General features: G+C 40.7%; 1 protein-coding gene across 1 annotated transcript; it reads right to left on the reverse strand.

Annotated features, from left to right (window-relative positions):
* Positions 1-5128: 5128 nt before the first annotated feature.
* STMN2 (stathmin 2) lies at positions 5129-18606 on the reverse strand. Its single transcript, XM_084208083.1, has 4 exons — positions 18553-18606; positions 17755-17927; positions 7870-8061; positions 5129-5504 (listed from the first exon to the last, which is right to left on the reverse strand). The coding sequence occupies exons 1-4, from the start codon at positions 18572-18574 to the stop codon at positions 5445-5447; spliced, it is 447 nt and encodes a 148-aa protein (XP_084064209.1). The 5' UTR covers positions 18575-18606; the 3' UTR covers positions 5129-5444.
* Positions 18607-24261: the final 5655 nt, after the last annotated feature.

The raw sequence follows: 24261 nt of genomic DNA on the forward strand, positions 1-24261 counted from the left end.
ACTCAGGCTTCAGATTTCAAAACCAACATCTACCTTATACAAAGTGCAAATTGTGCAGCAGATGGAACGGATGTTCTTCAGAGGAAATCTTTGCAATCAATTCCCAGTGCATTCAGAGATGCTCCCCCTTGTAAACTCTGACCACTGCATGGCAGTATTGCACCAACATCACTGTGTTATCAGCCCTGAGGCACGGGGAAAGTTGCCTAAAATTGTCCCAATATCCCCCTGGTGATATCTCCTCTGCTGAGTGAATGTCTCCTCTTCCCACCGCTGGAATGTGCTCAGAACAGGGCATGTGGTGCGAGATGGATGTGGGGCCTGCCTGTTCCTGTGCAATCCTTGCTTCTCTCCATCAACACCTGAAGGGAGGGTTTGATTTCATATGAGGGGATCTGGCAACAGTGGGATGAGAAAGATGTCCATGCTGCCCTAATGTCTCGCTCCTTCTGGGAGAGGAGAGAGAAGTTCCTCTCTTCTCTGCATGGTTTAGGTGCTGGTAGTAAAAGTCTTTCCTGTGCTGATCACAGAGCCCATCTCTCTGACAGGGCTGTGGGAGGGCAGCCAGGCAGGCAGCTCTGAGTGTGTGTACAATGCTGCTGTGTACATCAGCCACATGTTTGGGATTCTGGAGTGAGGGAATGGGCAGGCAATGCTATTTGGCTATAGAAGGGTTAGGATTTTCTTCCAGCCATTCGAAAACAAAGCAACAAAAAACCCTCCATGGGACAAGAAGCATGATAACAAAGGGGAAAGTAAAGGCATTGTTTTCAAGTTCTGAACTGGTGGTGGATTTAAACCATACATCCAAACCTCCTGGATGTGGAAATATTTGGAAGTTGTAGCAGGGTTGGTCTCTTATCCCAGGTAACAAGTGACTGTACAAGAGGAAATGGCCTAAAGCTGTGCCGAGGGAGGTTCAGATTGGACATTAGGAAGGAATTCTTCACAGAAAGGGTAATTAGATATTGGAATGGGCTACCCAGGGATGTGGTGGAGTCACCATCCTTGGATGTGTTTAAGGGAAGACTGGACATGGACTTAGTGCCATGGTCTAGTTGACATGGTGGTGTTTGGTCATAGGTTGGACTAAATTGTCTTTTCCTACGTAAATGATTCTGTAACTCTGTGACTGATATTAGGAAAAAATTTCTTCACCAACAGGGCTATCAAGCATTGGAATAGAAGCGGCTGAGTTGCCATCCCTGAAGAGATTTAAAAGATGGGGAGATGTCTGGGCTGGCTGTTGTTTGTCTCTGCCCAGACAAGGGTGAGATGGGTTCGCTCCCCGGGCTCTAAAAGACAAGGCTGGACTCTCAGGTTCGGTATTCAAGGATGTTTATTATTTCTTATCTACAAAAATTTTCTTTCAGCTCAGCCGGGGTCTGACCAGCAAGGCAGCCAAAGGCACTCTGACTGCCCACAGGGCAGTCACATCCTTTTATAACAAAGACTACTTTGTTATAAACTATATCAAACTATATTTATCTTTTGTCCCCAATACTTATCATTTTTATTACTAAGTGTACCTTTACTAAGAACCTATCAAAAATACCTACGTCACACAGAAAATGGAAGACATGAAGAAGGAAGAAGAGCCACGTGACAGGCCCCAACTCTCTCCATCTTGTTTTCCAACCCCCCTGTACCAAAACCTTAAAATCTGTGCTTTGACCTGTAATTGCGTTATTTCTACATCCTTTAAGCACCAGTGATTCCTATATCCCCACATACAGGTGGTACATCTCTTGTAGGGTCAAAGTCGAGCCACCAGGTTCTTTTGGCAACATCCCAAGGCTCCCGAGCTCCCCAAGGGTTCTCTCAGTAGCTCTGGGCATCAGGAGAGGTGTGCCAAGTTCCCACAGGGAGACACGACACTTAGGGATGTGGTTTAGGGGTGGAGTTGGCAGTGCCAGGCTAATGATACCAGGACCCAATAATCTTAAATGCCTCTTCCAACCCAAATATTCTAGGATTCTTTGAATTGGTTTGACTGTAAATTTTGTGGCTTTGGTAGGACCACAAGAAGCGTGACAGGCTTGAGCCATTCCTGTTTGATTACTCAGGCTGTCGCCTCGTGGCAGCTTTGACACAACTGATGAGTTAACCAAGAGGAGATCTAACCTTCACCACGCCTGGAGGGGCAGTCCTTGGATCTGCAGAGCTCAGAGGTCTGAAGTGTCTCTCTAGATGTGCTGCACAGCTCTGCCCTGCTTCTGAGCTGTCATACAGCCCAGTGAAAGGAGGAAACATCTGTGTGGTGCCATGCCAGTGCTCCAGCCTCCCTCCCGTCCTGTGGAAAATGTTCTGCAGTTCAGCAGCAGCTACTCACAGCTCATGGCATGGACTTGGGCATCTACAGTTAATGAAAGAAGAAGCCTAATTTTTTTGATCTAAAAGCCCTGAACCCCCTGGTTGCTGTTGAATTAAAAAAGCCCTGCCTTACCCAAATGGTAATACTTTAAAAGCAGGTTTTTAATATTTTATTTCTTTTCAAGGAGATTCTTTATCTGTAACTACACATGAGGAGAGACCCATGGCCACAATGCCCTTTTGCTGGCACAAGCAGGGAGGAGCTAGAAAGGCAGTACTAAAGCAAAATATAAGGAAATGTAAAGACGCAGGAGTAAAAGAAGAAAATGGCAATGCTGCAGATCTCCAGCTATTTATTTTTGCTATTAGAGATTAAATAGGGAGTGTAATTGCAAACAGGCTTTCAAAACATTAATAAAATGAATTGTAGACCCTCCACTGTTCAAGGAGCCAAGTGAGCAGGAGCAGAGCGTGGTTTGTGACCTGGGGCAGCAATGCTCCCACTGTCTGGTTCTTTGCTCTTTTCCCTGGTGCAGCCTTGGTATCTGTTGAGAAGCACTTCCCAGGCAGAACCCAGTTCTGTGGCAGAGTGAGAGTGTGCTAGAGACCATCCCAGTTGGCACTTTGGGTGTGGACACCCTTTTTTGGGGAGGAAGAAAGCTGAAGCCCATGGAAGTGATGCAGGTTGCCCTGCTTGGCTCAGAAGCAGAGATTTGTTCTTGGCTTGTTCTCTGAGCAACCATAGCCAGAAAGACAAACAGGAAAAGGGCTTGAAGTACTTCCAGAATTTGTTAAATCAATGGACAGGGAAAACTGTAAGTGGCTTGCCAATGGGAAATGAAAACAGAATCCACAAACCCTCAAGCTAAGATCCTGGACCTTAAATAATGTCCTTTTTTTTACTGGGGCTTAAAGCAATATACAAACTTTACAGGCTTGGCAACCCTGAAGTTCATGTCTTCCAGACTCAACGTCTGCTATCTGGCTCCCATGCCAGGTTTACTTCTGGTAATTTCATGAGAAAGACGAGTAATTTAGCTGCTGTAACAAGTTGGAGTACTCATTTCATTCTGTGGTACTGAGCTCACTGCACACAGAGTTGAGCTCACAGCCTTTCTCCACATTCACCTTCTGCTGCTTTTTGACTGCAGGCCATCTCTTGGCCCCAAAACAAAATAGTCTGCTAAAATAAAAACTTGACTGTTGCAGACCTGGAGCATAAAGTCCACCTCTCTAAAAGAGCAAGTCAATGATGTGACTTTGATGACTTCGAATAATTTGTTTAGTTTTCTACTAATCCTAGAGATAATTCTTTATCACTTGTCCAATTCAAAATGGGATCTGATTCAATTTTACATCTCAGCTCTGTAGCTCAGCAGAAACCCAAGTGATTTTGTTCTTCAATAAATCCTATAAAGTAATGTTTTCTACCCTGAAAACCAGTGTGTTAACACCCAGAATCTTGTTGTAGTTATTGATGTACGTACCCAGAGATAGATTATTTACTTTTCTTTCCCCAAATTCCATTTTTCCCTCAGTGTTGAGTCAGGATTGAGGAGTGCATGTGCATGTGCATATAGCTAGTTCTTTTTTAATAAACTCAGTGCTAGAGACCACATTTATAGGCTCAGTTTGTATGGTAATCTTTAAAAACAGCCAGCCTAAGCACTGGAAAATGCATAGCAGGGATTGGTCCCATATTAGCAGAGAAATAGGCTTGGTCTATTAATAATTGTTTAAGTCTCATTTCCATGCTTTTATGACTACTTTAGGTTTTCCCCTTACGTGGGCACATGCCAGAGACGTACTGGAGTGAGAGAAGAAACAAGCCCTTTTTCAGTTCACAGAACCCCAATTCTTTATTAATCACAGCTTGCTCACAATGACATACAGGAAAATAGCACTAATGAAGAGTAGAATATGCAGGCAGCAACCTCCAGGGGGGTAGGGACAACTTCAAAACTGCAGCTATTTTGGGGATGATGTGTTAGGTTTGGTGATATTGTACTTGGCACAAGCACCCTGTCTAGTCATTCCTCCTGCTTCAGCCCTCTTAGTCCTAGATGTCTGTCCCTAGGTAGGGTTGGCTAACACTGAAGAGTAAAGGTCATGATGAATGGAAGTCAGCAGTGTCATAAAAAAACAGTAACAACTGGCTCGTGGGTTCCAGGTGAAATACTCGGTAGCCTCTTGTACTATTACGCATGTAATGTGGTAGCATCAGATAAGTATCATAGATCATGGCACCTACAGATAAAGCCACTTGATGCTATCTATTAGTTGCTCCATCAATAAATTTTCAAGGGGTGAATTAAGCTCACTTTACAATTAGCATTTGTATGGCTGTTTGGCATCATCCAAAACTTGTCATAGCTTGATGGTTACAACGTGCCTCTTAAATTTGTCTCAGACTGATCTTGCTTGATTTCATTCTGTTGCACAGATGTTTTTGTTGCCTCTCACCTCAAAAAGCAGAAGCAACAAACACGCTACGTGGCAATTCAACCTCAATTGTACAGCACAGTACAGAGCCCTGCAGCATAAGTTGCATTTGAGAAACCATTTTAAGAGCCTTTTGTTTGGACAGCTGAATGTGAAGTCACAATACCTGTGATCTAGTCACTGTTTCAAGAAAGCTTATAGATGGCAAAGCAGTCTAGGTTATTAGGCAATGACTGGCCTCTAGCACCATAGAACTACTACTGACCTCATGGTGGGTTGGAATGAGAAGTCGCAGGGAATGGAATTAGACACGAGGTGCTTCAAATGAACAGACCCAGCAAATTCAACCGAGTGGAAATAGACAACATCAGAAGCCTGTTACAGGACATGTAAGATTATGAAATAACTTGCATAATGCAATAATTGTATTTTTTAACAAAAATGTAAGTATTTACAAAATAAGATCCGAGTTTTTTAAACATCAAGCAAATCATTCTGCAAAGAGACCGCATTGTTTTTGTTTTTATTTTTTTTGTTTCTTTTTAAAGTTTTTTATTGAGTTCTTGTTTTTACCTTTTTTTTTTAAACCACGTCATACATTTCCCATACTTATATCGCATGATCCATAATAATCTAGGCAGGGGGAGTTTACTAATGGTGGGGATGGGTCACATCCACCATTGCTGTTTTCAGCCAGACAGTTCCACCTGGAGCTCCTTGTTTCTACGGACCTCTGCAGCATGCCTCTCCTGGAAAACATCAAGAAAGGAAAAGTCAAATCTTTTTCTCATTCCACCTGCCCAGGGAGGTTCATGTTGACAACCTGTTCAAGTCAGGCATCTGATGCTTGTGCAAAACTTGTTTCACAGCACAACCATCTTTAAAAGAAGCAACACAGGAGAGGTTTTGTCCACCAGACCAGCCCAAGGCACATTTTTTTTGTGTTTACTTTCTACTCTGGAGCTCAGTCTTTTGTCTGATATGGCCTTATAATCCTCAGTGCCTCACAGAGTTTCATTTAAAAGGGCCACTTACAGAGGTGCTGCTTGCGGCATAAAATGTGCCACACGCTCACATTTACCCTTTGAATTCCTGGATATTAAACTAAATATAGGGAAGGATGAGTGAGGAATTAATTGCCTGCACGTTGTATGTTAGTTACTCTGTTATCTGTAGCATCTGGGAACTGTAATAAAGATCCAAGAACTTAGTTTCAATGAGGTAAGTCAAACAACATCTCAATCATTTCCTTAGACTGAACACTGAAGCTACCTGTCCTCTTGAGTCTTTCTCTGGCTATGATGAAGAATATCACCTATTGCACTAACTTAACATGTAAATCAGTCCTTGAAAGATCTGTAATACTGAATGCTAGATTTTATGAGGGATTTGTTGCTTGGTGTTCCTATTAATTGCAGCATACAGAAGTTACCTCTGCAGTAGCTTCTAGACACCAATACCTTGGAGAACCCACATCTCTGTGTAACTTTGGAAGACTCAGAACCAGGTATCTCACTTCTTTTTCGTATATTAAGGATTCACTTTTGTGTTGGCAAATTATGTCTGTTTTTGATGTTTTGGTACTGGCAAAATTGTATTTTTTAACTACTGGTCAGTGCAAATGTTTCCAAGTAAGTTAATGTCATCTTTCCTCAGAAGTCTTTCTTGGGTTTCATGCATATATGCTATCACATTCAGGGTTTAACAGTCTGTTAACATTAACCTAGGACAGAGAGATCAGAGCATCAGCTGTCCTTCCCACTTCCTTTTGGACCTTGAGGATAACTAATTTGCTTTTCCCTTTGTTTTCATAAGGTCTGAGTATGTGCCTGCAAATGAAGCTAATGCAAAAATGTCAAGCAATCTGGGTATAGTTCTTAAGCTCAAGAATTATCCTGTTTGTGTAGTTACTTATAACATCATCCTTTGGATTCTGTTGTTTCTTTCCTACTCTCAAAGACTTTCGTCTCCATCACAGATGTAGAGGTGCTTATGAAGACTGCCTTGAAAACCTCTGAGGGCTATCTTCTTTAGCCAAATTACTATTGAAATAGTGTATCAGAGTATATTAGAAAGTTCATTATTGAGAGGAACAAGCAATCACTCATGTAGCACTAATTAGTTTTTTCTTAACACTTCTAAATCTTTATTTGCATGTTTCTCTCCCTTGTGTGGAAGGTTTTCTTTGGAGAAGGGCATACTTCATACTGCATCTCTGTTTCCCCTGTCTGTACCAAAGATCTCCATAGGAAAATTTACTCTCTCCCTTGCAAAACTCGTGGAAAAACAGACCTCTTTGTATAGGAAAGAATTTTTTCTCTATAATTCTTCATCTTTCTCCAAGGATTACAGACATAGGGAAGTTGTTTGATTTGATCAGTGACTTTTCTTAGAAGCTGAAATCTAAACACAAGTGACCTTTCATTTGTTCACAGAACTTCTTAAAAGCTAGAAAAGCAGCCTTTCCCTAGAGATAGTCCAGCAAAGGGCCATGGGGATTAAGGAGCATCTCTCAGTCTCTGCTTTGAGGAAGGCTGAGAGAGCTGGATTGTCCAGTTTGGAGACAGCTCAGGGGGATCTTACAAATATCTATAAATACCTGAACGAAGGGAACACAGAGCCAAGATCTTTCCAGTGCACTGGAAAGATCTTGGCTCTGTGTTCCCTTCGTTCAGGTGACATGATCAGGGGCAATGGGCAAAAACTAAAACCCATGAGGTTTCCTCTGAACATCAGGGAACACTTTTTCATTGTGAGGTGACTGACCACTGGCACAGGTTGCCCAGAGTGGAACTGGAGTCTACATTCTTGGAGATATTAAAAAGCCACCAAGACGTGGCCCTGGGCAACAGGTTCTATGTGGCCCCCCTTGAGCCTGGAGTTGGACCAGATGATCTCCAGAGGGCCCTTCCAACCTCAACCATCCTGTGATTGTGTGACCGTAGCACTTTAGTCCTTTTTTGAAGCGAGTGGGAGTTTAGACAGGCATCAGTAGCTTTGACTTAAAAACAGCTCAAGTGTAGCAGCTGAGATAAGGACTATGCACAACATCTCTGCAAAATATTGATTAGCTTTTCCTCTCTTGTCTAAGGTGAGGAGTGAGGGTGTGGTTACCTTCTCTTGGAGGCGTTCAATAAGAGCAGCTAAATTAGCTTCACGGTTTTCTTTGATCTGTTCCATTTTCAGTATCAGCTTTTCCTCTGCCATTTTGCTGAAGTTATTGTTCTCCTCCAAAGCTTTTTGAAGCACTTCTCGCTCGTGTTCTCTCTTCTCTGCCAGATGTTTCAGCACCTGGGCCTCCTGGGACTGGAAACAGAGACACAGGCTGAGAAGAAATACTCATGTGGAGCAAAGCATGTTGCCCTGTTGCTGGGGAGCATTGGAAAACTGTGTGGAAACTGTGTAAAGTTTGCTGCCTTTTTTTAGAAAGGTCACTTTGTGACTGAACCAGGTTAGCCTTAGGTTTAGAAGCACTGGCTAAATGGGGGGTACATGCCTGAGGCAGCAGCAGAGGGATGTCCAAAGCACCTCTGTTAACAAGAAATGCTGTTGCGCTGCTGTGCTGGCTCGCCTGCATTGCTGCAGTGGTTGTCAACCTCTGGCAGCTGCAGTCTCTTAGCTACAGGTCTTTATCTTTAGAGATAGGGACCTAGGGTTGAAGAAATGTACAGAGTTAAAAGGCAGATTACTGATGCAGGACAGGTGCAATTTTCACCCAGGTTGGACTCTTCTTTAACGTGCTTGAATAGTTAGTAACAGGCTTGGAAGTTTATGGACATGAAAGACAGGCAGCATCAATTCAGACAATGTTTCCATTACACTTATATTCAGATTAATCTCACTGATTAGGAAGGGGGGAAAAGTGTTTTACTACATAGAAAATAGCAAAAAAAAAAAGTTATTTTTTTATTTTTCAAGGAATATAAAAACTGCGAGTAGGAATTAAACAGATGCAGTCTGTGCTTAATATTGTGTTCTTCCTTGTAAACTCACTTCTCAGAAGCATAAGCTTTGTTATGTATATTCAATCAAATTTCTAACAGGAAACCACTAATCCTAGGAAAGAAGCCAAAAACTTGCAGCATTGGGCCCATTCTCCAGGCAAATCTGGTTGAAAAGGCAGTTATTTGGAAAGGATGAACAACATCATATGCTTTTGGATAAAATAAATGAGGCAGCCTGAGAAGAAACAGAAAAACAGAGAATGAAATAGGGTGCTGGGAGGCTAAATGTGTATTTCAGTGCTGATCCCAAGGCACTGTTGCCATTGTGATCCATAAAAATGAGTTAGTTTATGGCTTAAATGAAGGGTTTTAACCATTAATTACAATTAGTGGTAATGAAACCTTTAAAATTCTATCATGTGGCTTTAAATGGACTGAAAAAGGCTGCAATTCTTTAATATGAGCAAGACTCAACTAGGAGAAAACCAATATTTTAATGAAAGTAAGATATGCATAAAACCAAATGCACTGACAGGGCAAATAAAGCAGATTCTAGAAAAGGCTGTAAAGGCAAGGCAGAACATCTTGCAGCAAGATGTTGGAGTAAAACACATCTGGCTTTGAAAGGCTGTAATGGTCTGCTTGAGATCATAGGAGAGAGCCACCTCCATCCATCCTGATCACTTAATGAGTTTCACCTCTGGCCTGGCTGCAGGTACAGGCTCATTCCCAAACTGATCTCTGGAGCACCTGCTGGCAGGAATGGTCTTCTGGAAAGGCTGGTACCTCCCTGAGACTCTTCCTGGCTCCTCTCTCTCTTACAGCATGTGCTGAAGAGAGTAATAGAGCAAACATTTTTCATGTCTTTGACCCTGTTGTGCCAGATGAAAGATGCTGCAAATGGGAACAAAACCCCTCAGATACATGAAGCCAAACGCAGAGGGAATTTCACCGGTGGAATAGAGAAGAAGGATGAGCCAAAGACAAGTAGAGCTAGGCAAAGAAGGAATTTTGCAGAGCAATTAAAAAATCATAAAAGCCTCATAAGTTTAATAAAAATATCAATTTTTAAAATAATATAATAAAAGTAGTTTATTTTGAAACAAAATGCTTGATTTCAGATACTTAGCATTTAACCGTTCTTAACTGTAGGTTAATTTACTAACTAAAAAAGTTATTTTAAGAGATCTCATGCAATGTAAACCTGAAATAATTAAATATTTTCATCTCTCTTTCCTACTTGTGGACAAACCTAAGTGGCCCAGTTTGACTAATGCTTCTAAAGTTATTCTGCATTTTTTGTTTAATTTACAGCAATCTCTCAAAAGTCTACTTTTGGAAAAGTTACAATCATTAAATTTTGTTTGCTGATATAAATTTTGGGAACCCTTTGCTTAAATGATCTAAAAGTAATGGATAATCTGGGAATGCATTTCTCTTCCTGTAGGGAGTTTGAATAGAAAAGACACCATCAGAGTAATTGTAATGTCCTTTCCCATGAAACATTGCAGAAGTGACTTGTTAATTTGAAAGGCTAACATTTCATGGTGTTTTAATATGCATATATAATGAGTTATAAAATCAGACCTTTTCAGATTTGAAAAACAACTTTCAAGGACACCGCCATGCACTAATAAAAAGTAAGATTTGGACTATGCAGATAAGAAGAATCTTTTAAAAGAGCATTTGCTTTCAATGGAGCAGCAAAATGCCTTTGAGATTTTGAGGCACTTGCCCATTTTTCAAGACTTGTTTTCTTCATTCAAACCCTTTGCCTTCTGGAAAGACTTTTTATCATAAATCCTGGAAAACAGTGAAAAATTAGAGCTTCATATCAAAGTACACGCATTTCTGGATGCTGTGCTGGCAGACAGTACATTCAAAAGTAATTTGTCCTATAATTCATGATAATGAAGAAAATCCTTATCCTCTAATTCAGCATTTACTGGATGCAAATTGGGTTGGCACCAGAAAGAGACTGCTTGAAAGCTGAACCAGGCCTCAGGAAGTGACTGTAAACCCCTAATGTGATTTTCCTTTACAAGATGTCTTTAATGGCACATTGTGACGAATTTTGAGACAGGAAGATCACCGGTACCTAGAACTGGTTCAAAAGAAAGGAGCCCCGCTCCCTGCCATGAAACACCCACAGGGTAGAATGTCATTTAGACTGATGTCCCTTCTCTAATGGCCTTGTACCCCAGCTGTCAGGCTGCCTGTTTCCCTGGTGTTCAGATCATTCTGAAATCCCCTTATGACAATTCTGGAAGGCGCCTGCTATGTGTTTGTACTGGATTGTCAAATTATTTTCTGTTTCCAACCCATTTGGCAAAAGAACTTGGCCACCCTGTCTGTTCAAAGTCTACTACACATCCAGAAATGGGTAAATGAATGACCATGGATACCCAGGGGAGCTGGGATTAATAGACTCCCTTTGTTGTTTGTCTTGGCTTTTAAATGGCTGTGTTTGGACTCACACAGCTCCACAGTGATGCAGGATTCCAACATCCATAGGAGCTTTTTATTTCACGTTTATTTTCGACACTGTTTGAAGTGCTGGAAAAGATATTTTCAAATTTTTTGTAGTTCTAACACAGTTGCATACTGCTCATGGTGTTTCTTATACAGATATGGTGAGAAAATGAAAAAAAAAAGGCTGTAAACAAGGTGAAAGATAAAGAAGACTAATAAGGAGAGAAAAATATGAAATGGTGGAGCAAAAAAACAATATTCAAGGGGGAATATTCAGAACACTTAAGTATAATAAGCCATAACTAATGCAGCTCCAGCTGCAGCATCTAGTGTTACATCATAGAATCAAAGAATCATAGACTGTCTTGGACTGGAATGGACCTTAGAGATCATCCAGTTCTAACCCCCTGCCATAGGATCTACATCTTCCTCTAGACCAGGCTGTGCAAAGCCCCATCCAACCTCATCAGGGGCCTTCAAGGGATGGGGCACCCACAGCTTCTCTGTGCAATCTGTGTCACTGCCTCACTCCCCACACATTAAACAACTTTCTCCTCCCATCTAATCTAAATCTCCCCTCTTTTGGTTTGAAACCATTCTTCCTTGTTCTATCACTATCTGTGCTTGGAAAAAATCACTTTCCTTCCATTTTACAAGCCTCCTTAAGGTACTTAAATTCACAAAATAATGTGGAGAAACAAAAATATTTATTTGTTAATAATTAAATATGGAGGGATAAAAATACTGGAGAATAGTCCTGGTACAAATACCTTTGCTCCAAGAAACATACTGATGTGCTAAAAATGCAGGCAAACTCCTGTGATGTTCATGTCATATTTATTTAAGGGATCATATGCATCTTCAGTTTTCAGAGATGAGTGGTTCAAAAGGAAATCTACATCTGGTACCTAGATGGCCAGAGATAGATGCAGACTACTAAACACTCACTTCATGAGCAAAATTAGTTATGGAAAAATTAGTTTGGAGTTACATTGCTTGATTATTACTCACATGAAGAAATTTCTCCTTATCTGAGTAAGAGGTGCTTTATTTTCTCACATCTATCTTTGTTTGACAGATATATCCAAATATTGAAGTAATTGATATAGAGATAAAATTAATCCTTTATTGCTCTTAAACAAGAAATGGGTTTAGACAACTGCTTTAAAGGTGTAAATTTCAGCTTGAATGCATTCAACCTCAGATACCAGTACCTTTAGTTGCTAGGGTGTCTGAGTGTTCCTCTTTCACGGCACATTTGTTCACTGACTGGCTTTGTTTTTTTTTACAATGAAGTTGTTCAGAAGAAGCTGCAGTAATCAATACACTGTATATTTCAGAGATGCTATTAATGGACAGATTGTGAAGACAGGAGGAAAGGCTCCTACTGCAATGTAAATGCCAAGGTGAAGACTTGGTATGGGGACTTGAAGTACTGATGTTTTCAGTGGAAAGAACTGAGGCTGGGATTTTTCCATGTAAAAGCATGGGAATGGTCTCAAATAAGACTTCTCTCAGAAAATACCCATTTGGCAGGAGAGTCAGAGACATGTGATCTGTAACCACGGGTGAAGCTCTGCTTCTAGTGAAGCTAGATAATGAAAAATTTTGCTTAAATTTAGGTGGGGATTTCTTTTTTCAATTTATCTTTGTACAGTCTGCTAAACAACCTTTGGGATGTGGAGTAAAAAAGAAAAAAAGGCCATCCATGTTGTGATTCAAGAAAACTTTCTCTTCCTCAGGTGGCACAAAATTGCTGCTCTCATGGTTGTGTCCTGTGGGGGTGAACAAGGCATGTTGGGGGCATGCAAGAAGTGCCACCTGAGCCTCTGCCCTCATGGTCTGCTGCAGTTTGAGGCCTGGCATTATAAAGTTAATGAAGATCAATGTCAAATTGTCTGATGGTTGTTCATTAGTGGCAGAGCCCATGGCAGAGTGGAGAGGGAATGTTTGCCAGCACTGGGATGTATGCTCCCGGCTCCATGTGCTCTGAGACCCTGGTGCCTAACACCAAATCCTCTCCTTGTTGGTAGCAAACATCTTCCTACAGGCCCATATTCCATAGGCTAAGGTGTGGTTTTGTATGAGGAGCTGTGAAGTTTCTTGGAATTCCTGCTATCTTTGGTTACTTAGAGTGAACCACTGTGTATCAACACACTATGGTGTAAATCAAAATGTGACAGAAACATCTGTTTCTGGTGCTGATTGCACCTATTACTGGGACCTTTACATGGAAAAATGCTTCATGTTGTGTTACTTCTCCACAGAGGCACAGCTGAGGGCCAGCAGCAGTAGAAAGGGAGATGAAGAGATGGGCAAGACAGGAGACATGTCTTGGGCACTGACTGTCCTCATTCCCATTCTTCTCACCTTAAAATTTGGTGGGAAAGGGTAACAGAAATGAGATGGAAGAAGAAAGGTTGACTTTTGGCAGGGCAGGTGTGCATCCCCTCTCTGCCTGTCACCTGGAGCAGCAGTTCTGTAGGTGCAATGTCCAGGAAGGAACATCTGTCCCCCAGCTCTGCTGCCTTCCCTGCCTTGGCAAAGCCCTTCCCCAGCAGCCTCCTGCACAGAGCAGTAACCATGGGAGGCCAAAGCAGAGATGGGTTAAGAGTACCAAGAGCCCCCTCTGGGCAGGCTCAGAGGGGCTGGCTCAAAGGGGCAGTGGGCTGGATGCTGAAGCCCAGCACTGAGCGTGGTCCTGATGCTGGCAGAGGTGCCCTGGGCTGGCTGCTGCTGTGGGGAGCACATCAGCCCAGCCCAGGGACAGCAGGCTTGTCTTGTGGCATTTCAATGCAACAGCACTGAAAACCCAGGAAGATGGAAGTCTATATCCAACAGCATGAAAGTAAAAAAAAAATTTAAAAAAAGGCTGTTTTCCTGCATTCTTTGTCACACTAAGCTCTAGGGATAAGCTTGATTCAGTTTCATCCCAATACAAAGCCATTGAAAGGATTTAATTACATACAATTTCTTGTCTGTAATCCAAAATTTAGAAGAAATGCACATCCCTTTAGTGTTTCTTTTTTATGCTACTAAGTATATTGAACACAGGCAATAAAAACAAAGAATTTGACATATGCCCCTTGAAGTCTCCACACCACTAATAATAACAGCTGAACATTCAAGGTCAATGGGTAAAAATTGATAAACGTTAAATATTCTGTAAGAAAAACTTCTGCTGCATACAATGTCACAGTGCTCTAATTTCTTAACTGAGAAGGATGAAAAGATCTTTCTGATTATCCACCAAGGTAGGAAAATATAGCACACATGTGCCAAAAAAAAAAAAAAAAGGATAATAATGACATGCTGTAAAGAGGATTCTATAAATGGAAAGGACTAATCTGTAACTAGCCCAAATGGGCTTTGCTGTGTAATGCAAAAAATAAAAAATGCCTCAGGTGAAACACTCTGAGAGTATGAGGTCATGACTGTCAGGTGAGGTAAAGAAAAAAGGGGAGAAAAGGAAAGGAGTCCTGTAAAAGCTTACAAGGAAATAAACAAGAATGACAAACTGGAAAAAGCCTAAGCAGGACACTGCCGAAGTGCATGCATTGCTCTAGATGGTCTCATGAGTTTGAAAATTTATTAATGAACACTGCCTAATTAACAGAGCAGAACTTAATTCCTAAGCAGCGTAAAATTCATTAGCAACTTGTTTTCCAAGAAGGCAATTCTCATCCATTAGTTATACTTGATTTGAGTTAAAATTGTCTGGAAGGACACAATCTAGAATGGCCACACCTGACAGCTTTGTGCATTGATTGAAAAGTATGATAACAACAGCCAGGCTGGCTTTTGGAAAAAGTCTGCCTGGTTTGTCTAGCAGCAGAAAGTGGAAGAAGATGCTGAGGAAAACTCTAGATGAAGTTGGGCAAATCTCTCTAGCTTTCATCAGTCAGCAAGTTCCATATTCCCTGAGTCACAAGTTCCATTCACATAACAATTCCCTACAAGGTAGTGCTTTATCAATTTTGTTATTATATTTTTGAATTTACATTTTAATAACCTCTAAACAGTCTGTGATAACAAGTATATCTTAAATAAACAACACATGAAAACATGATTCCTTTTTGAAATTTCTGTCTGATGGTTTTTTGGAATGTTTTGTCCCCTTTGGATTGTGTGAAATAGAATATAATGGTTCCTATTCATCTTCTCATTACCATTCATGACTTTGTAGACTTCTATTTTATCTTTTGTCTGTTGTGTCTTTCCAAGCTGAAAAGTGGGCTGTTTAATTTATCTTCTTTAGGAAGATTTTCTGTTCCTCTAATTGCTTTTTTATCCTTCTTTGCACTATGCTTTTTTTGGAGCAAAAATGAAGTCAATAGTTAAGATGTGAGAACACCAGGGACTTTAACAGTAAAGTAAAGAAACATTTTGCTCTGTTCTTTGTTCCTTTCCCAGCAATATCTGCTGCAGTGCTAATGTGGAGGATCTTGTCTATTAAAATAACTCAGTTATATGTTCATTCAAAATGAATATAGTATCAAGGGGAAGAAAGGGCAGGTGTCTGTACTGCTATCACTGATTACCAATCTATTGCATGATGAGTTTTTCTTTAGGAAGAAATGAACAGTAATGAAATCAATGGAATGAAATCTCTGAAACATTCAATTTGTATTTTCCACCAAGTATATGCATAATATCAGGCCTTTTATTGCTGTCATTTTATTTTTTGTCTGTATCTCTACTTGAGCATTTGTAGTCAGCAGACAGGAACTTCACAGACTGAGTTTTTGGGGAATATTACAACTTGGATGAGTGAGAGCTCACCCCTCTCAGCAGGTGCTAGTGCAAATGGAAATTCTTTTCATATACAGTCATGTCCTCTTACTGAAATGAATGCTCTGGCAGAAATATTTGTTTGAAAGAAGTGATAGTGCTGATAAGTGTGTGCTGGAACCACAGAGCCATTGTTAGCAAGCCAGCAAAAATGACAGAAGTAGCAGCACTGCAGTTATCATCTAGATGAATTGTTCAAATTAGTGAGGTCCACGATAGTCAGGTTTCACTGCAAATCCAAACTAAGCGTGGGTTTTAAAGCCCTGTCAGTAACCCAGATCTTCTGACTTCAGCAGACATATAACAAACCACACCCCAGAGTAATCATTCCCTTGAGGTTCTTGGCAGTGACCCTGATCTGGTCTGACAGGAGTGAAAGAGAATGGAATTGCTTTTCCTGGATCTGATCCATGTGCTATCTGTGGCACAGATGCTGTACCTGAACTTCTGCATACGTTTTTGACATCAGGAAAAGATGTGTTAACAGCAGTTTATGCAAGAAATCACATTGTTTAAAAGACAAATAAAAGGCTTAAGAGACATAAAAGCTTGTTTCATTTCAGAAGCCCTCTACAAGGGACCCACTCCATGGGCAGGTAGAAGGGGTTTCTAATGCCTATTTAACTGTGCAAGCTGATTTGCCACAAAATAACATTGATCTCCTGGGTGAAGGACACAGAAAGCACTAAGATCCTAAAGCTTCTGTGGCTCTCCTTTCATGTATCAGCAAAAAGAAACATGAACTAACCAGGACAATATATTATCAATTTTAATTTTTCTGTGGTCATTGCAGCCAGCCATGACTTTTCTGAAATGGTGCAACACAGCACAAATGCTGTGTGTATATAAAATTCTCATAATTTCCAGACTGGCAATTCAGGCTGGCTGTGGTGAGTGTCCCATTGCCATCTTCTGACTTATCTGATCTGAAGTTTGTCTTTTTCTCTTTGTTGTCTTTTCCTCTTTGTAAAAACTAAAAAGAAAAAGCAGCCTGATTTAGCTCTGACTTAGAGAAAAGGAAGACCTCTTCAACACATCAGTCATGATGAAAGGCAAACAAGCAGTTAATGAGTATTTCTAGCTGCCTTAGTGCCAGCCTTTGTGAGAAAGGTGTAACAACTCTTCCAAATGCCTCGTGACAAACTTAGTGATTATGAAACAGAGCTTTACCATTGTGGGTAGGATCATAAAGAGAGGAAGACTTTGTGCAAAACCCTAGAAAGCCAATTTCCATCACTACTGAAATTCTAGAAATGCCTCTTAGCATCTGTGCTATGCTAGTGTCTTCATTCAAGTGCATGTGAATGATCCAAACACACTCTATTCAGGGTGTTCCTCTATAGTGCATAAATAAGACATTTTAGCTGCCTTATGCTATGAGGAGTCAAGATCTGGTAGCACAGAGACCATCTGCTTGAATTGCAGATGTACCTCTTAAACTCAGACACAATAGCTGCACTGGTTTTGAGCAACTACTACAGATGCCCTGAATGAAGCATTAGTTATGCTCACATTGTAAGCAAGTGCATTTGAGCCCATTTGGCCCCTGTCTGAAGCTATGTCTATTTTGTGATGCATGCTTCCCCAGCATGGAAACCAGTGAGGCTTGTTGCAAGCTGCTGAAAGACAGTGAGCTCATTCTTTTCTACAAACATATTGATGGTTTTTGTCCATGCAGGCTACCACGAGTCAGTGATGGCAATGGAAAACACACAAACAGGAAACTCCACTGCTATTCTGTACACTAAATCATGTCTAATTACTAGCACAGATTTTTTTTAAGGAAAGGTACCTTTCTCCTCTCCTCTGCAGCCTCCAGCTTTTTCTGGATCTCCTCAAGAGAGAGTTCTTTCTTCTTTGGAGAAGCTAAAGTTCGTGGTGCTTCTGAGACTGGAGACGGCGGCTTTAGGATCAGTTCAAAGGCCTGGCCTGAGGCACGTTTGTTGATTTGTTTCACTTCCATGTCTGCACAAGAAGGTAGGAAATTGTAAGTCCTTCAATACACCAGCAGTATTCAGGAGAGAAGCAGCACTGATATGAGAGTAGGATCAGAAGCACAGACAAATGATTTAGCATCTTTGCCTTGGGCATTTTAAATGCAATGGCAGATTATGGGCTGAAAACTGTTCTCAGGAGTACATTCCATTTTATCTGTAATAGCTTAATTATACCTTAATCTCATAAAGATAAAAATTTACAGCAATTTTGGATGCTTATCGGGGTTCTGTGCCATTTAACACCCCCTGCAAGCAATGCCCAAGCTGGTCAATTTTTTAGGTATCTTTTCTTCATTTTCTTGGGAATTATGCAAGCTATGAAGAGCTGTAATTATCAAATGGGGAGTAGGGAAAGAACAGCTCAGTATGAGAGGGTTATTGTTAAAAGTTTAGTTAGCTCCTATTTGGAACAGTATCCAGCATCATGGCTACTGTGCACTCCACAGAAAGTAATAGCCCAAACCAGCATATAAATTGTTAAATCAGAAAAATATTCACCAACTAACACTATGGACTAGGAGGAGAACTGAGTCATTTCCCAGCACTAGCACATTTTCTGACCTGCAGGATGATTTCCAGTAAACATCACTCACCATCATATTTGTAGATGTTCATGTTGCGAGGTTCCGGGTAAAAACAGGAGCAGATCAGGGAGAGCATGGACAGCTCCTTCATCTTTTCCTTGTAAGCTGAAAGGAGAGATCTTGTTAGCATGCTTCACTTCCCCAGCTCCTGCTCTGTGAATCTTGAGCTGAGATGAGTGTCTGGGGACCAGAGAGCCTGCTCCATCAACCACCTGGCAGATTTCTCTAGAATATTTACTTTCAACTATTTCTTCTCAACACTGAACCTTTATCAAATCACAAATGAGATGCTCAGAACTGGCGTCTGGTCCTCTACATGACCTCAGCCTTGGACATAATGCAGGCAGTCCTCTCTGATTTATAGAAAGTGAATTTGGCTACCAGGAAATGCATTTAGCATTGGAAGAGTGCCATGACTCCACTCTCCCCTGGCAGGTGGAGAGATACAAAGCTCTTACAGTTTCTCTGATGTATCCAAATGCAATTGAGAACAGCTATGAAAAGCTGGCCATATATCACCATAGGCTAAAGACATTATTTTACAAATGAAAATGTCATCCAGAAAATTAAAAATAAAACCAGAAATGAGGATACATTTATCAAACCATTTGCATATTGTCCTTAATATGCTTAACTACCTGAAACAAAGCTTTTCGTTCCCCACTTACTGGCCAAAATATGTGGCTTTCATACTCAGGTCTAGTCTATATTAGCTGATGCCATTAATGCCCTTGTAATTTACCTTTATGGTGCTATCTTTGCTGACTTTATAATGCCTGTAGGCCCCAGTCATGAACTGAGGAGGCACTGGTCTAAAAATGGTCATAGCAATACATAATCGTTGTGCAGTGAGCGCCGTGCTCACCCTTCCTAATTGCCTGTAGGAAAGAAAACAGTCTCATACTTTGTCACTTGGCAAGCCAATGACAGAGCCCAGACTGGAGCTGGCCCTCCTGGGCTCTGGGGCAGTACCCTGCCCACTGCCCACATTCCATAACACATGGATGTTAAGGCAGGGTGCTTCAAAATTCATCCTGGCACACACAAATCCCTGCTATAATCAAAATCGTATCTACAGAGGCAGACAGTCATTTGCTGCCAGCATGGGAAAACATGGCTTAAAATACTTGTGACTCAAAGTATTGTATTTAACAGATTAGACCAAATTAGCTCTTGTTGTTGCTAAAGGAAAATCAGATGGTCCTTGGATCTTCAGCTGAGGATACAAATGAAATTCTCAATCAGCCTTTCTCACGGATGCTCTTGTGGTTTTTGATTTTGCTTTTCCTACTCAGAAAGAAACCTGAGATTGATGATGAGGGCTTGAGAGCCTTCGGGTGCTGCTGAGTATGATGGTATTTGAATAATCCATGCTTCAAGAAAGAATTTCTAGCTGCCAGTAAAGGATTAGATAATCTAATTAAGCTTTGCACAAGGGCCTCTTGTGCAATCATGTACCTTGAACAACTCACCTAAAGGAGATAGAGCTTTTCAGAAACCATTGGTAAAGGACAGTATTTGAGGTTAAGAATTTACTGAAGACTTTGCTTTCAGTGAACTTAGGCTGTCATGGAAGCTTGGTCTTGACATGATTTTGGTTTGAAACCTAAGTACCAACTTGCAAGGGATAACTCAAAAATCTTCTGAAGAGAAAAATCATGTGTGGTATTCACATGCCCTCTGAAAAGAATGATCAAAACAATTCTTATGTCATTTACTGCTCCTGTGTTTGTGTGCAAGTGGAATGTATTCTGGAGATTGTTTACCTGAGGTGACCAATTAGATCCATGTGTGTGAGTCAGGACTCTTGAACAGAGAGTCACGAGTTCTTCAGTTTAGTAGTTAGAAGTTAGGAAGTAAGTATGATGCAGTATAGTATCTCTCTTTAACATAGTATAATGTAATATAATATGGTTTTAATAAAGTGAATGTTCAGCATTCCAAAGCTATAGAGTCAGATATCAATCATTTCCCAGACATTGAGAACTCCCTAATTTTACTATAATCATGTCCATCTGATGTATGAATTATAAATAATGATAAACATCATGAATTGTTCACTTAGACCTCCATCCAACAAGCACACAGGTGTGGTTTTCCAGTCGTTTCCCTGAGGAGGGCTTGCCTAGCCAGCTGCCCATACCACTGGAATTGCATTCTTCCCAGCAGCAAGGTTGTGGAGTGGCTGCACATCAAACCCTGGCAGGCTGCTAAAGACAGAGAAAATGGACACTGGGCTGTGTGTTAAAGACATGGTCATTGATGATACGAGCAGAATCTTGTACAAGATCTGCTGAATCACTGCTAAAATGTATATCTTGAAATATCTTTGTAGAAAAAGGCATGCAAAGCAGCATCCTAGGAATCTTGCCTTTTGGGGCCTTTGTTAATATTTTTTATCTTTACTTGACATTGAATGTGTTTTTCTTCCTAACAGCATTTTAAATGATTAGAGAAAGGTTTTTTTTTTCCCCAGCTTGCCATCTGCAAAACACAGCAGGAGAAAGATAAAAACATGCCCAGCTCTCTTTCCTTCAGTACAATAGCTGCACTGAAAGCATGCTGGCAAAATCATTGTCTTAATTCATTCTGGCCACTGGCAGAATTAAGATGACTTTCCATCCTTCACAAGAATTACTTCTTTGTTTTTTTTGTGGTATTGATTTAGTCTGCACTTGCCCTAGAGACTCCTTCAACTGTAGCTGGAACTTGGCTTGAATATTCACAGAGGTTCTGAAGGCTGCTGCAGCCCTGGGAACCAAACAACTATCCATGGTGGCAAACACTGGTTTTCCTGTTGTAGACTGAAGGGCTGAGGGTGTCAAAGGACCTGAAGAGGCACATATCCTCCGGTGTCCAGCATCAACATTGTGATGACCTGTCCCCCTTGATCAGGCTCAGCTCTGAGTAGCAGGGGCCCTGCTTTGTTCAGCTCTCCTTTCCTCAAACATTTCCTTAGAACACATTAAAAAATCTGAGAGCAGTAATGTTAGCCCAATTGGTGGTCAGATTAAAATGGCTGAATTAAAATGGTCGGATTAAAAACTCATGTCACACAGGTTAGACAGGAAGATAACTGTACTTTCCCAAATCCCAAAGGTTAGTGTTTTAGCAATGGAAGCCTGTTATCTCAAGAAGGTTTTCTGTTAAGAAAGCAGCACACACAGACCACCCAAACAAGGGCAGAGCATTTGTGCAATCTGCACAGGACCTCTTGTGTAACCTGAAAGAGGCACAAAAATTACCTGCCTCAGAGTGGAGCTCTTCAAAACCCTTGAAGACCAGCAGTGATTGCAATGAAGTTTATTTTCCAAATGTGTTTCCACTGGCTTTCTAATTATATCCCTCCTTGTGCAGTCATGTAGGCTACATATCATTCCATTAACTGTGCAAGTTAAATGAAGGAGAGTAAATGATGGTAATGGTAATACTACAAAAGATTTGATAGGGAAATTGCTAGGCAAGAACAATGTTGACAAAAGATGGCAACAGAATCTTTTTAGTTATATGCAGCAAGATCTAAATGTTTATATGCATTAAGAACACTGATTTTTGAAAAGATCAGAAGAGAATTCAGTATTAACATTTCTGGTAGTTTTGCTGTGAATATACTAGTATTCATAGGCCTTAAATTCTGAAACTGTGTGATTCATCTACTTTTTAAGAATAAACTCTTCATATTCAGAGTTGCAGAGAAAACCTTAGAAATACTATCAAATGCCCCTAAATGTTTGACAGCTTCCAAAGAGAATGAACTCAGATGGCTTTGAAAATCAAAAAAGCCTGATTTTCTTTTTTATCTGAAGAAGTCCCAAATGTATCTTAATATTATTGTTTCAAACCAACCTCACCCTTTTCTCAAACTTCTGAAAATTATTTTCAACAGCTTTATTTAGAAACTGTGAAACGACTCCCTCTGCTGGGTGAACTTCCATGCTCTTCCTTTTTGGGGTCTACTTGCTCATCTGGGTAAGATCTTCAGGGGCCTTTAAAGGACTCCAGTCCTACAACTGCATGAGCAAGAAGGGAAGAACAGCAGGAAACAATTTAATTATTTCATGCCCATGTTGTATAATTTTGGAGATCTTTTCTTGAGGCTAGTCTGGTCCCATGGTCTGAACAACCATTCGAGCCTGGGGCACAGTGGATATACTGCTAATATTGAAACTTCCAGTTTCAATATCTAAACTTGTTTGTGCTCCAAGATTGCTCTGATGTGGGAACCAAAGTGTGGTCAACTGGGGTGTTTTGATGATCCTCTTTGAAAATGCTCTACTGATCTCAAATAATATGTTTATTCAGATATATGATATATTTTTCTGCTAATGACAGAATAGGGCTGCATCCATTGCCAGTCCTGCAGCTCACTTGCCCATTGAATGAAGCTACTAAGGTGGAGTGCTATGGCTGCCATTAGAAACCAGCAACCACTTATTTACATTTACTGCTGGGAGAAATAGGAGGGTTAAGGAAAGCACTGCTAAACCGTTACGGTCTGTCCTCATCTGCTTTCCAATAGCTATTTGGAATTTTTTTACAGTTTACACTGTAAAATGAAAATTTGTCCTGACTGACAGGCCATGGGCAAATTGGGTCACATTTTGTTCCTTGGCAAAGCACAGCTCAGACAGATTGCTGTGTCACAGCAGAGACCATTATTCATAAGCAAGACTATTTTTAACACATAAAGGGAGAGAGAAAAGTGTTAATGTTACTTATAATTAACATCTGATACAGGCAAATGTGTTGATTATTTTTGCCTTACTGAATTTGGTCCACATATAAGAAATGTATTTTATACACACTTTAATATGTATAAATATTAATCACATACATTAATATGTATACATCATGTACATTAATTTGCAATGTTACTGTATTTTGACATTTCAAGTACCACTTGCCAAGTAGTTCTTGAAGTTCTGCACACCTGGAGGGAAAAGGAAACTGGAACATTGCCCATGGTCAGAGTGTGGAACCCATAACACAGCTCAGCCCTGTGCTCCCTTGCCAGGAACGTGTGACAGTTGCCCTTCTGAGACTGAACTGAAATTCTGCTTAGTTTTCTCCTCTGGCAGACACTGAAGCATGAAGGTGTAGGATTAAGCATGACATGCAGATAGAGAAGACCTATCATGCCCATCCTTCTTATGGATTTCTGATGGATGTTATTGACAATGTGGTTTGTTACAAATGTCATTTTGGTAAAGCTCCCTCTGGGGTGCTAGAGCTTTTGGTTTGTCAAGGCAATGCTTTAAGTCATATAATTTTGTGAACACCAACAGCCACAATCTGTTGACCAGTAATTTACAATTTTATTTCGACTAATCCATTGCAGTAATGTGCTGCATCCTTTTCTGCCAAACAAGATGACATTATACAATCCCAGCTGTATTGTTTCCCCTAGCTGGTGGGGTATTTGAAGAAAGTTACATGATGAGTGCTGCTAAAGTGGTGGCTAGTATTGGGGTGGCTAGATAGGGCACGAGTAGTACACATTCTAGGTATCATTTAGTTCTTAGCATGTCTGAGATCTATTAGCCTGGGATTCGCTTTAATTAATGCTGGCCATTATTTAAGAGAGCTACTTTGCAGAAATCATGAATGCTTATTTTTCAGTCAAGGGAGAGATTAGCACTACCAAAGAATGATGGCCCCATTTAGATGTCTGAAGTTAAACAAATTAGGTTGTCTTAAGACCAGCAAATCTATCTTCAG

The sequence above is a fragment of the Fringilla coelebs genome, assembly GCF_963513975.1.
Source record: "Fringilla coelebs genome assembly, chromosome: 1".
NCBI classification, from domain to species: domain Eukaryota; kingdom Metazoa; phylum Chordata; class Aves; order Passeriformes; family Fringillidae; genus Fringilla; species Fringilla coelebs.

What these genes read in the sequence shown, in the direction of transcription:
- STMN2 (XM_084208083.1), bottom strand. Translation starts at nt 18,574, where the DNA reads ATGAACATCTACAAATATGATG. An exon ending in GAACATCTACAAATATGATG is followed by an intron (nt 17,928 to 18,552) that starts GTGAGTGATGTT and finishes CTTCTTGTGCAG; the next exon opens with ACATGGAAGTGAAACAAATC. An exon ending in TTGAACGCCTCCAAGAGAAG is followed by an intron (nt 5,505 to 7,869) that starts GTAACCACACCC and finishes GATGTTTTCCAG; the next exon opens with GAGAGGCATGCTGCAGAGGT.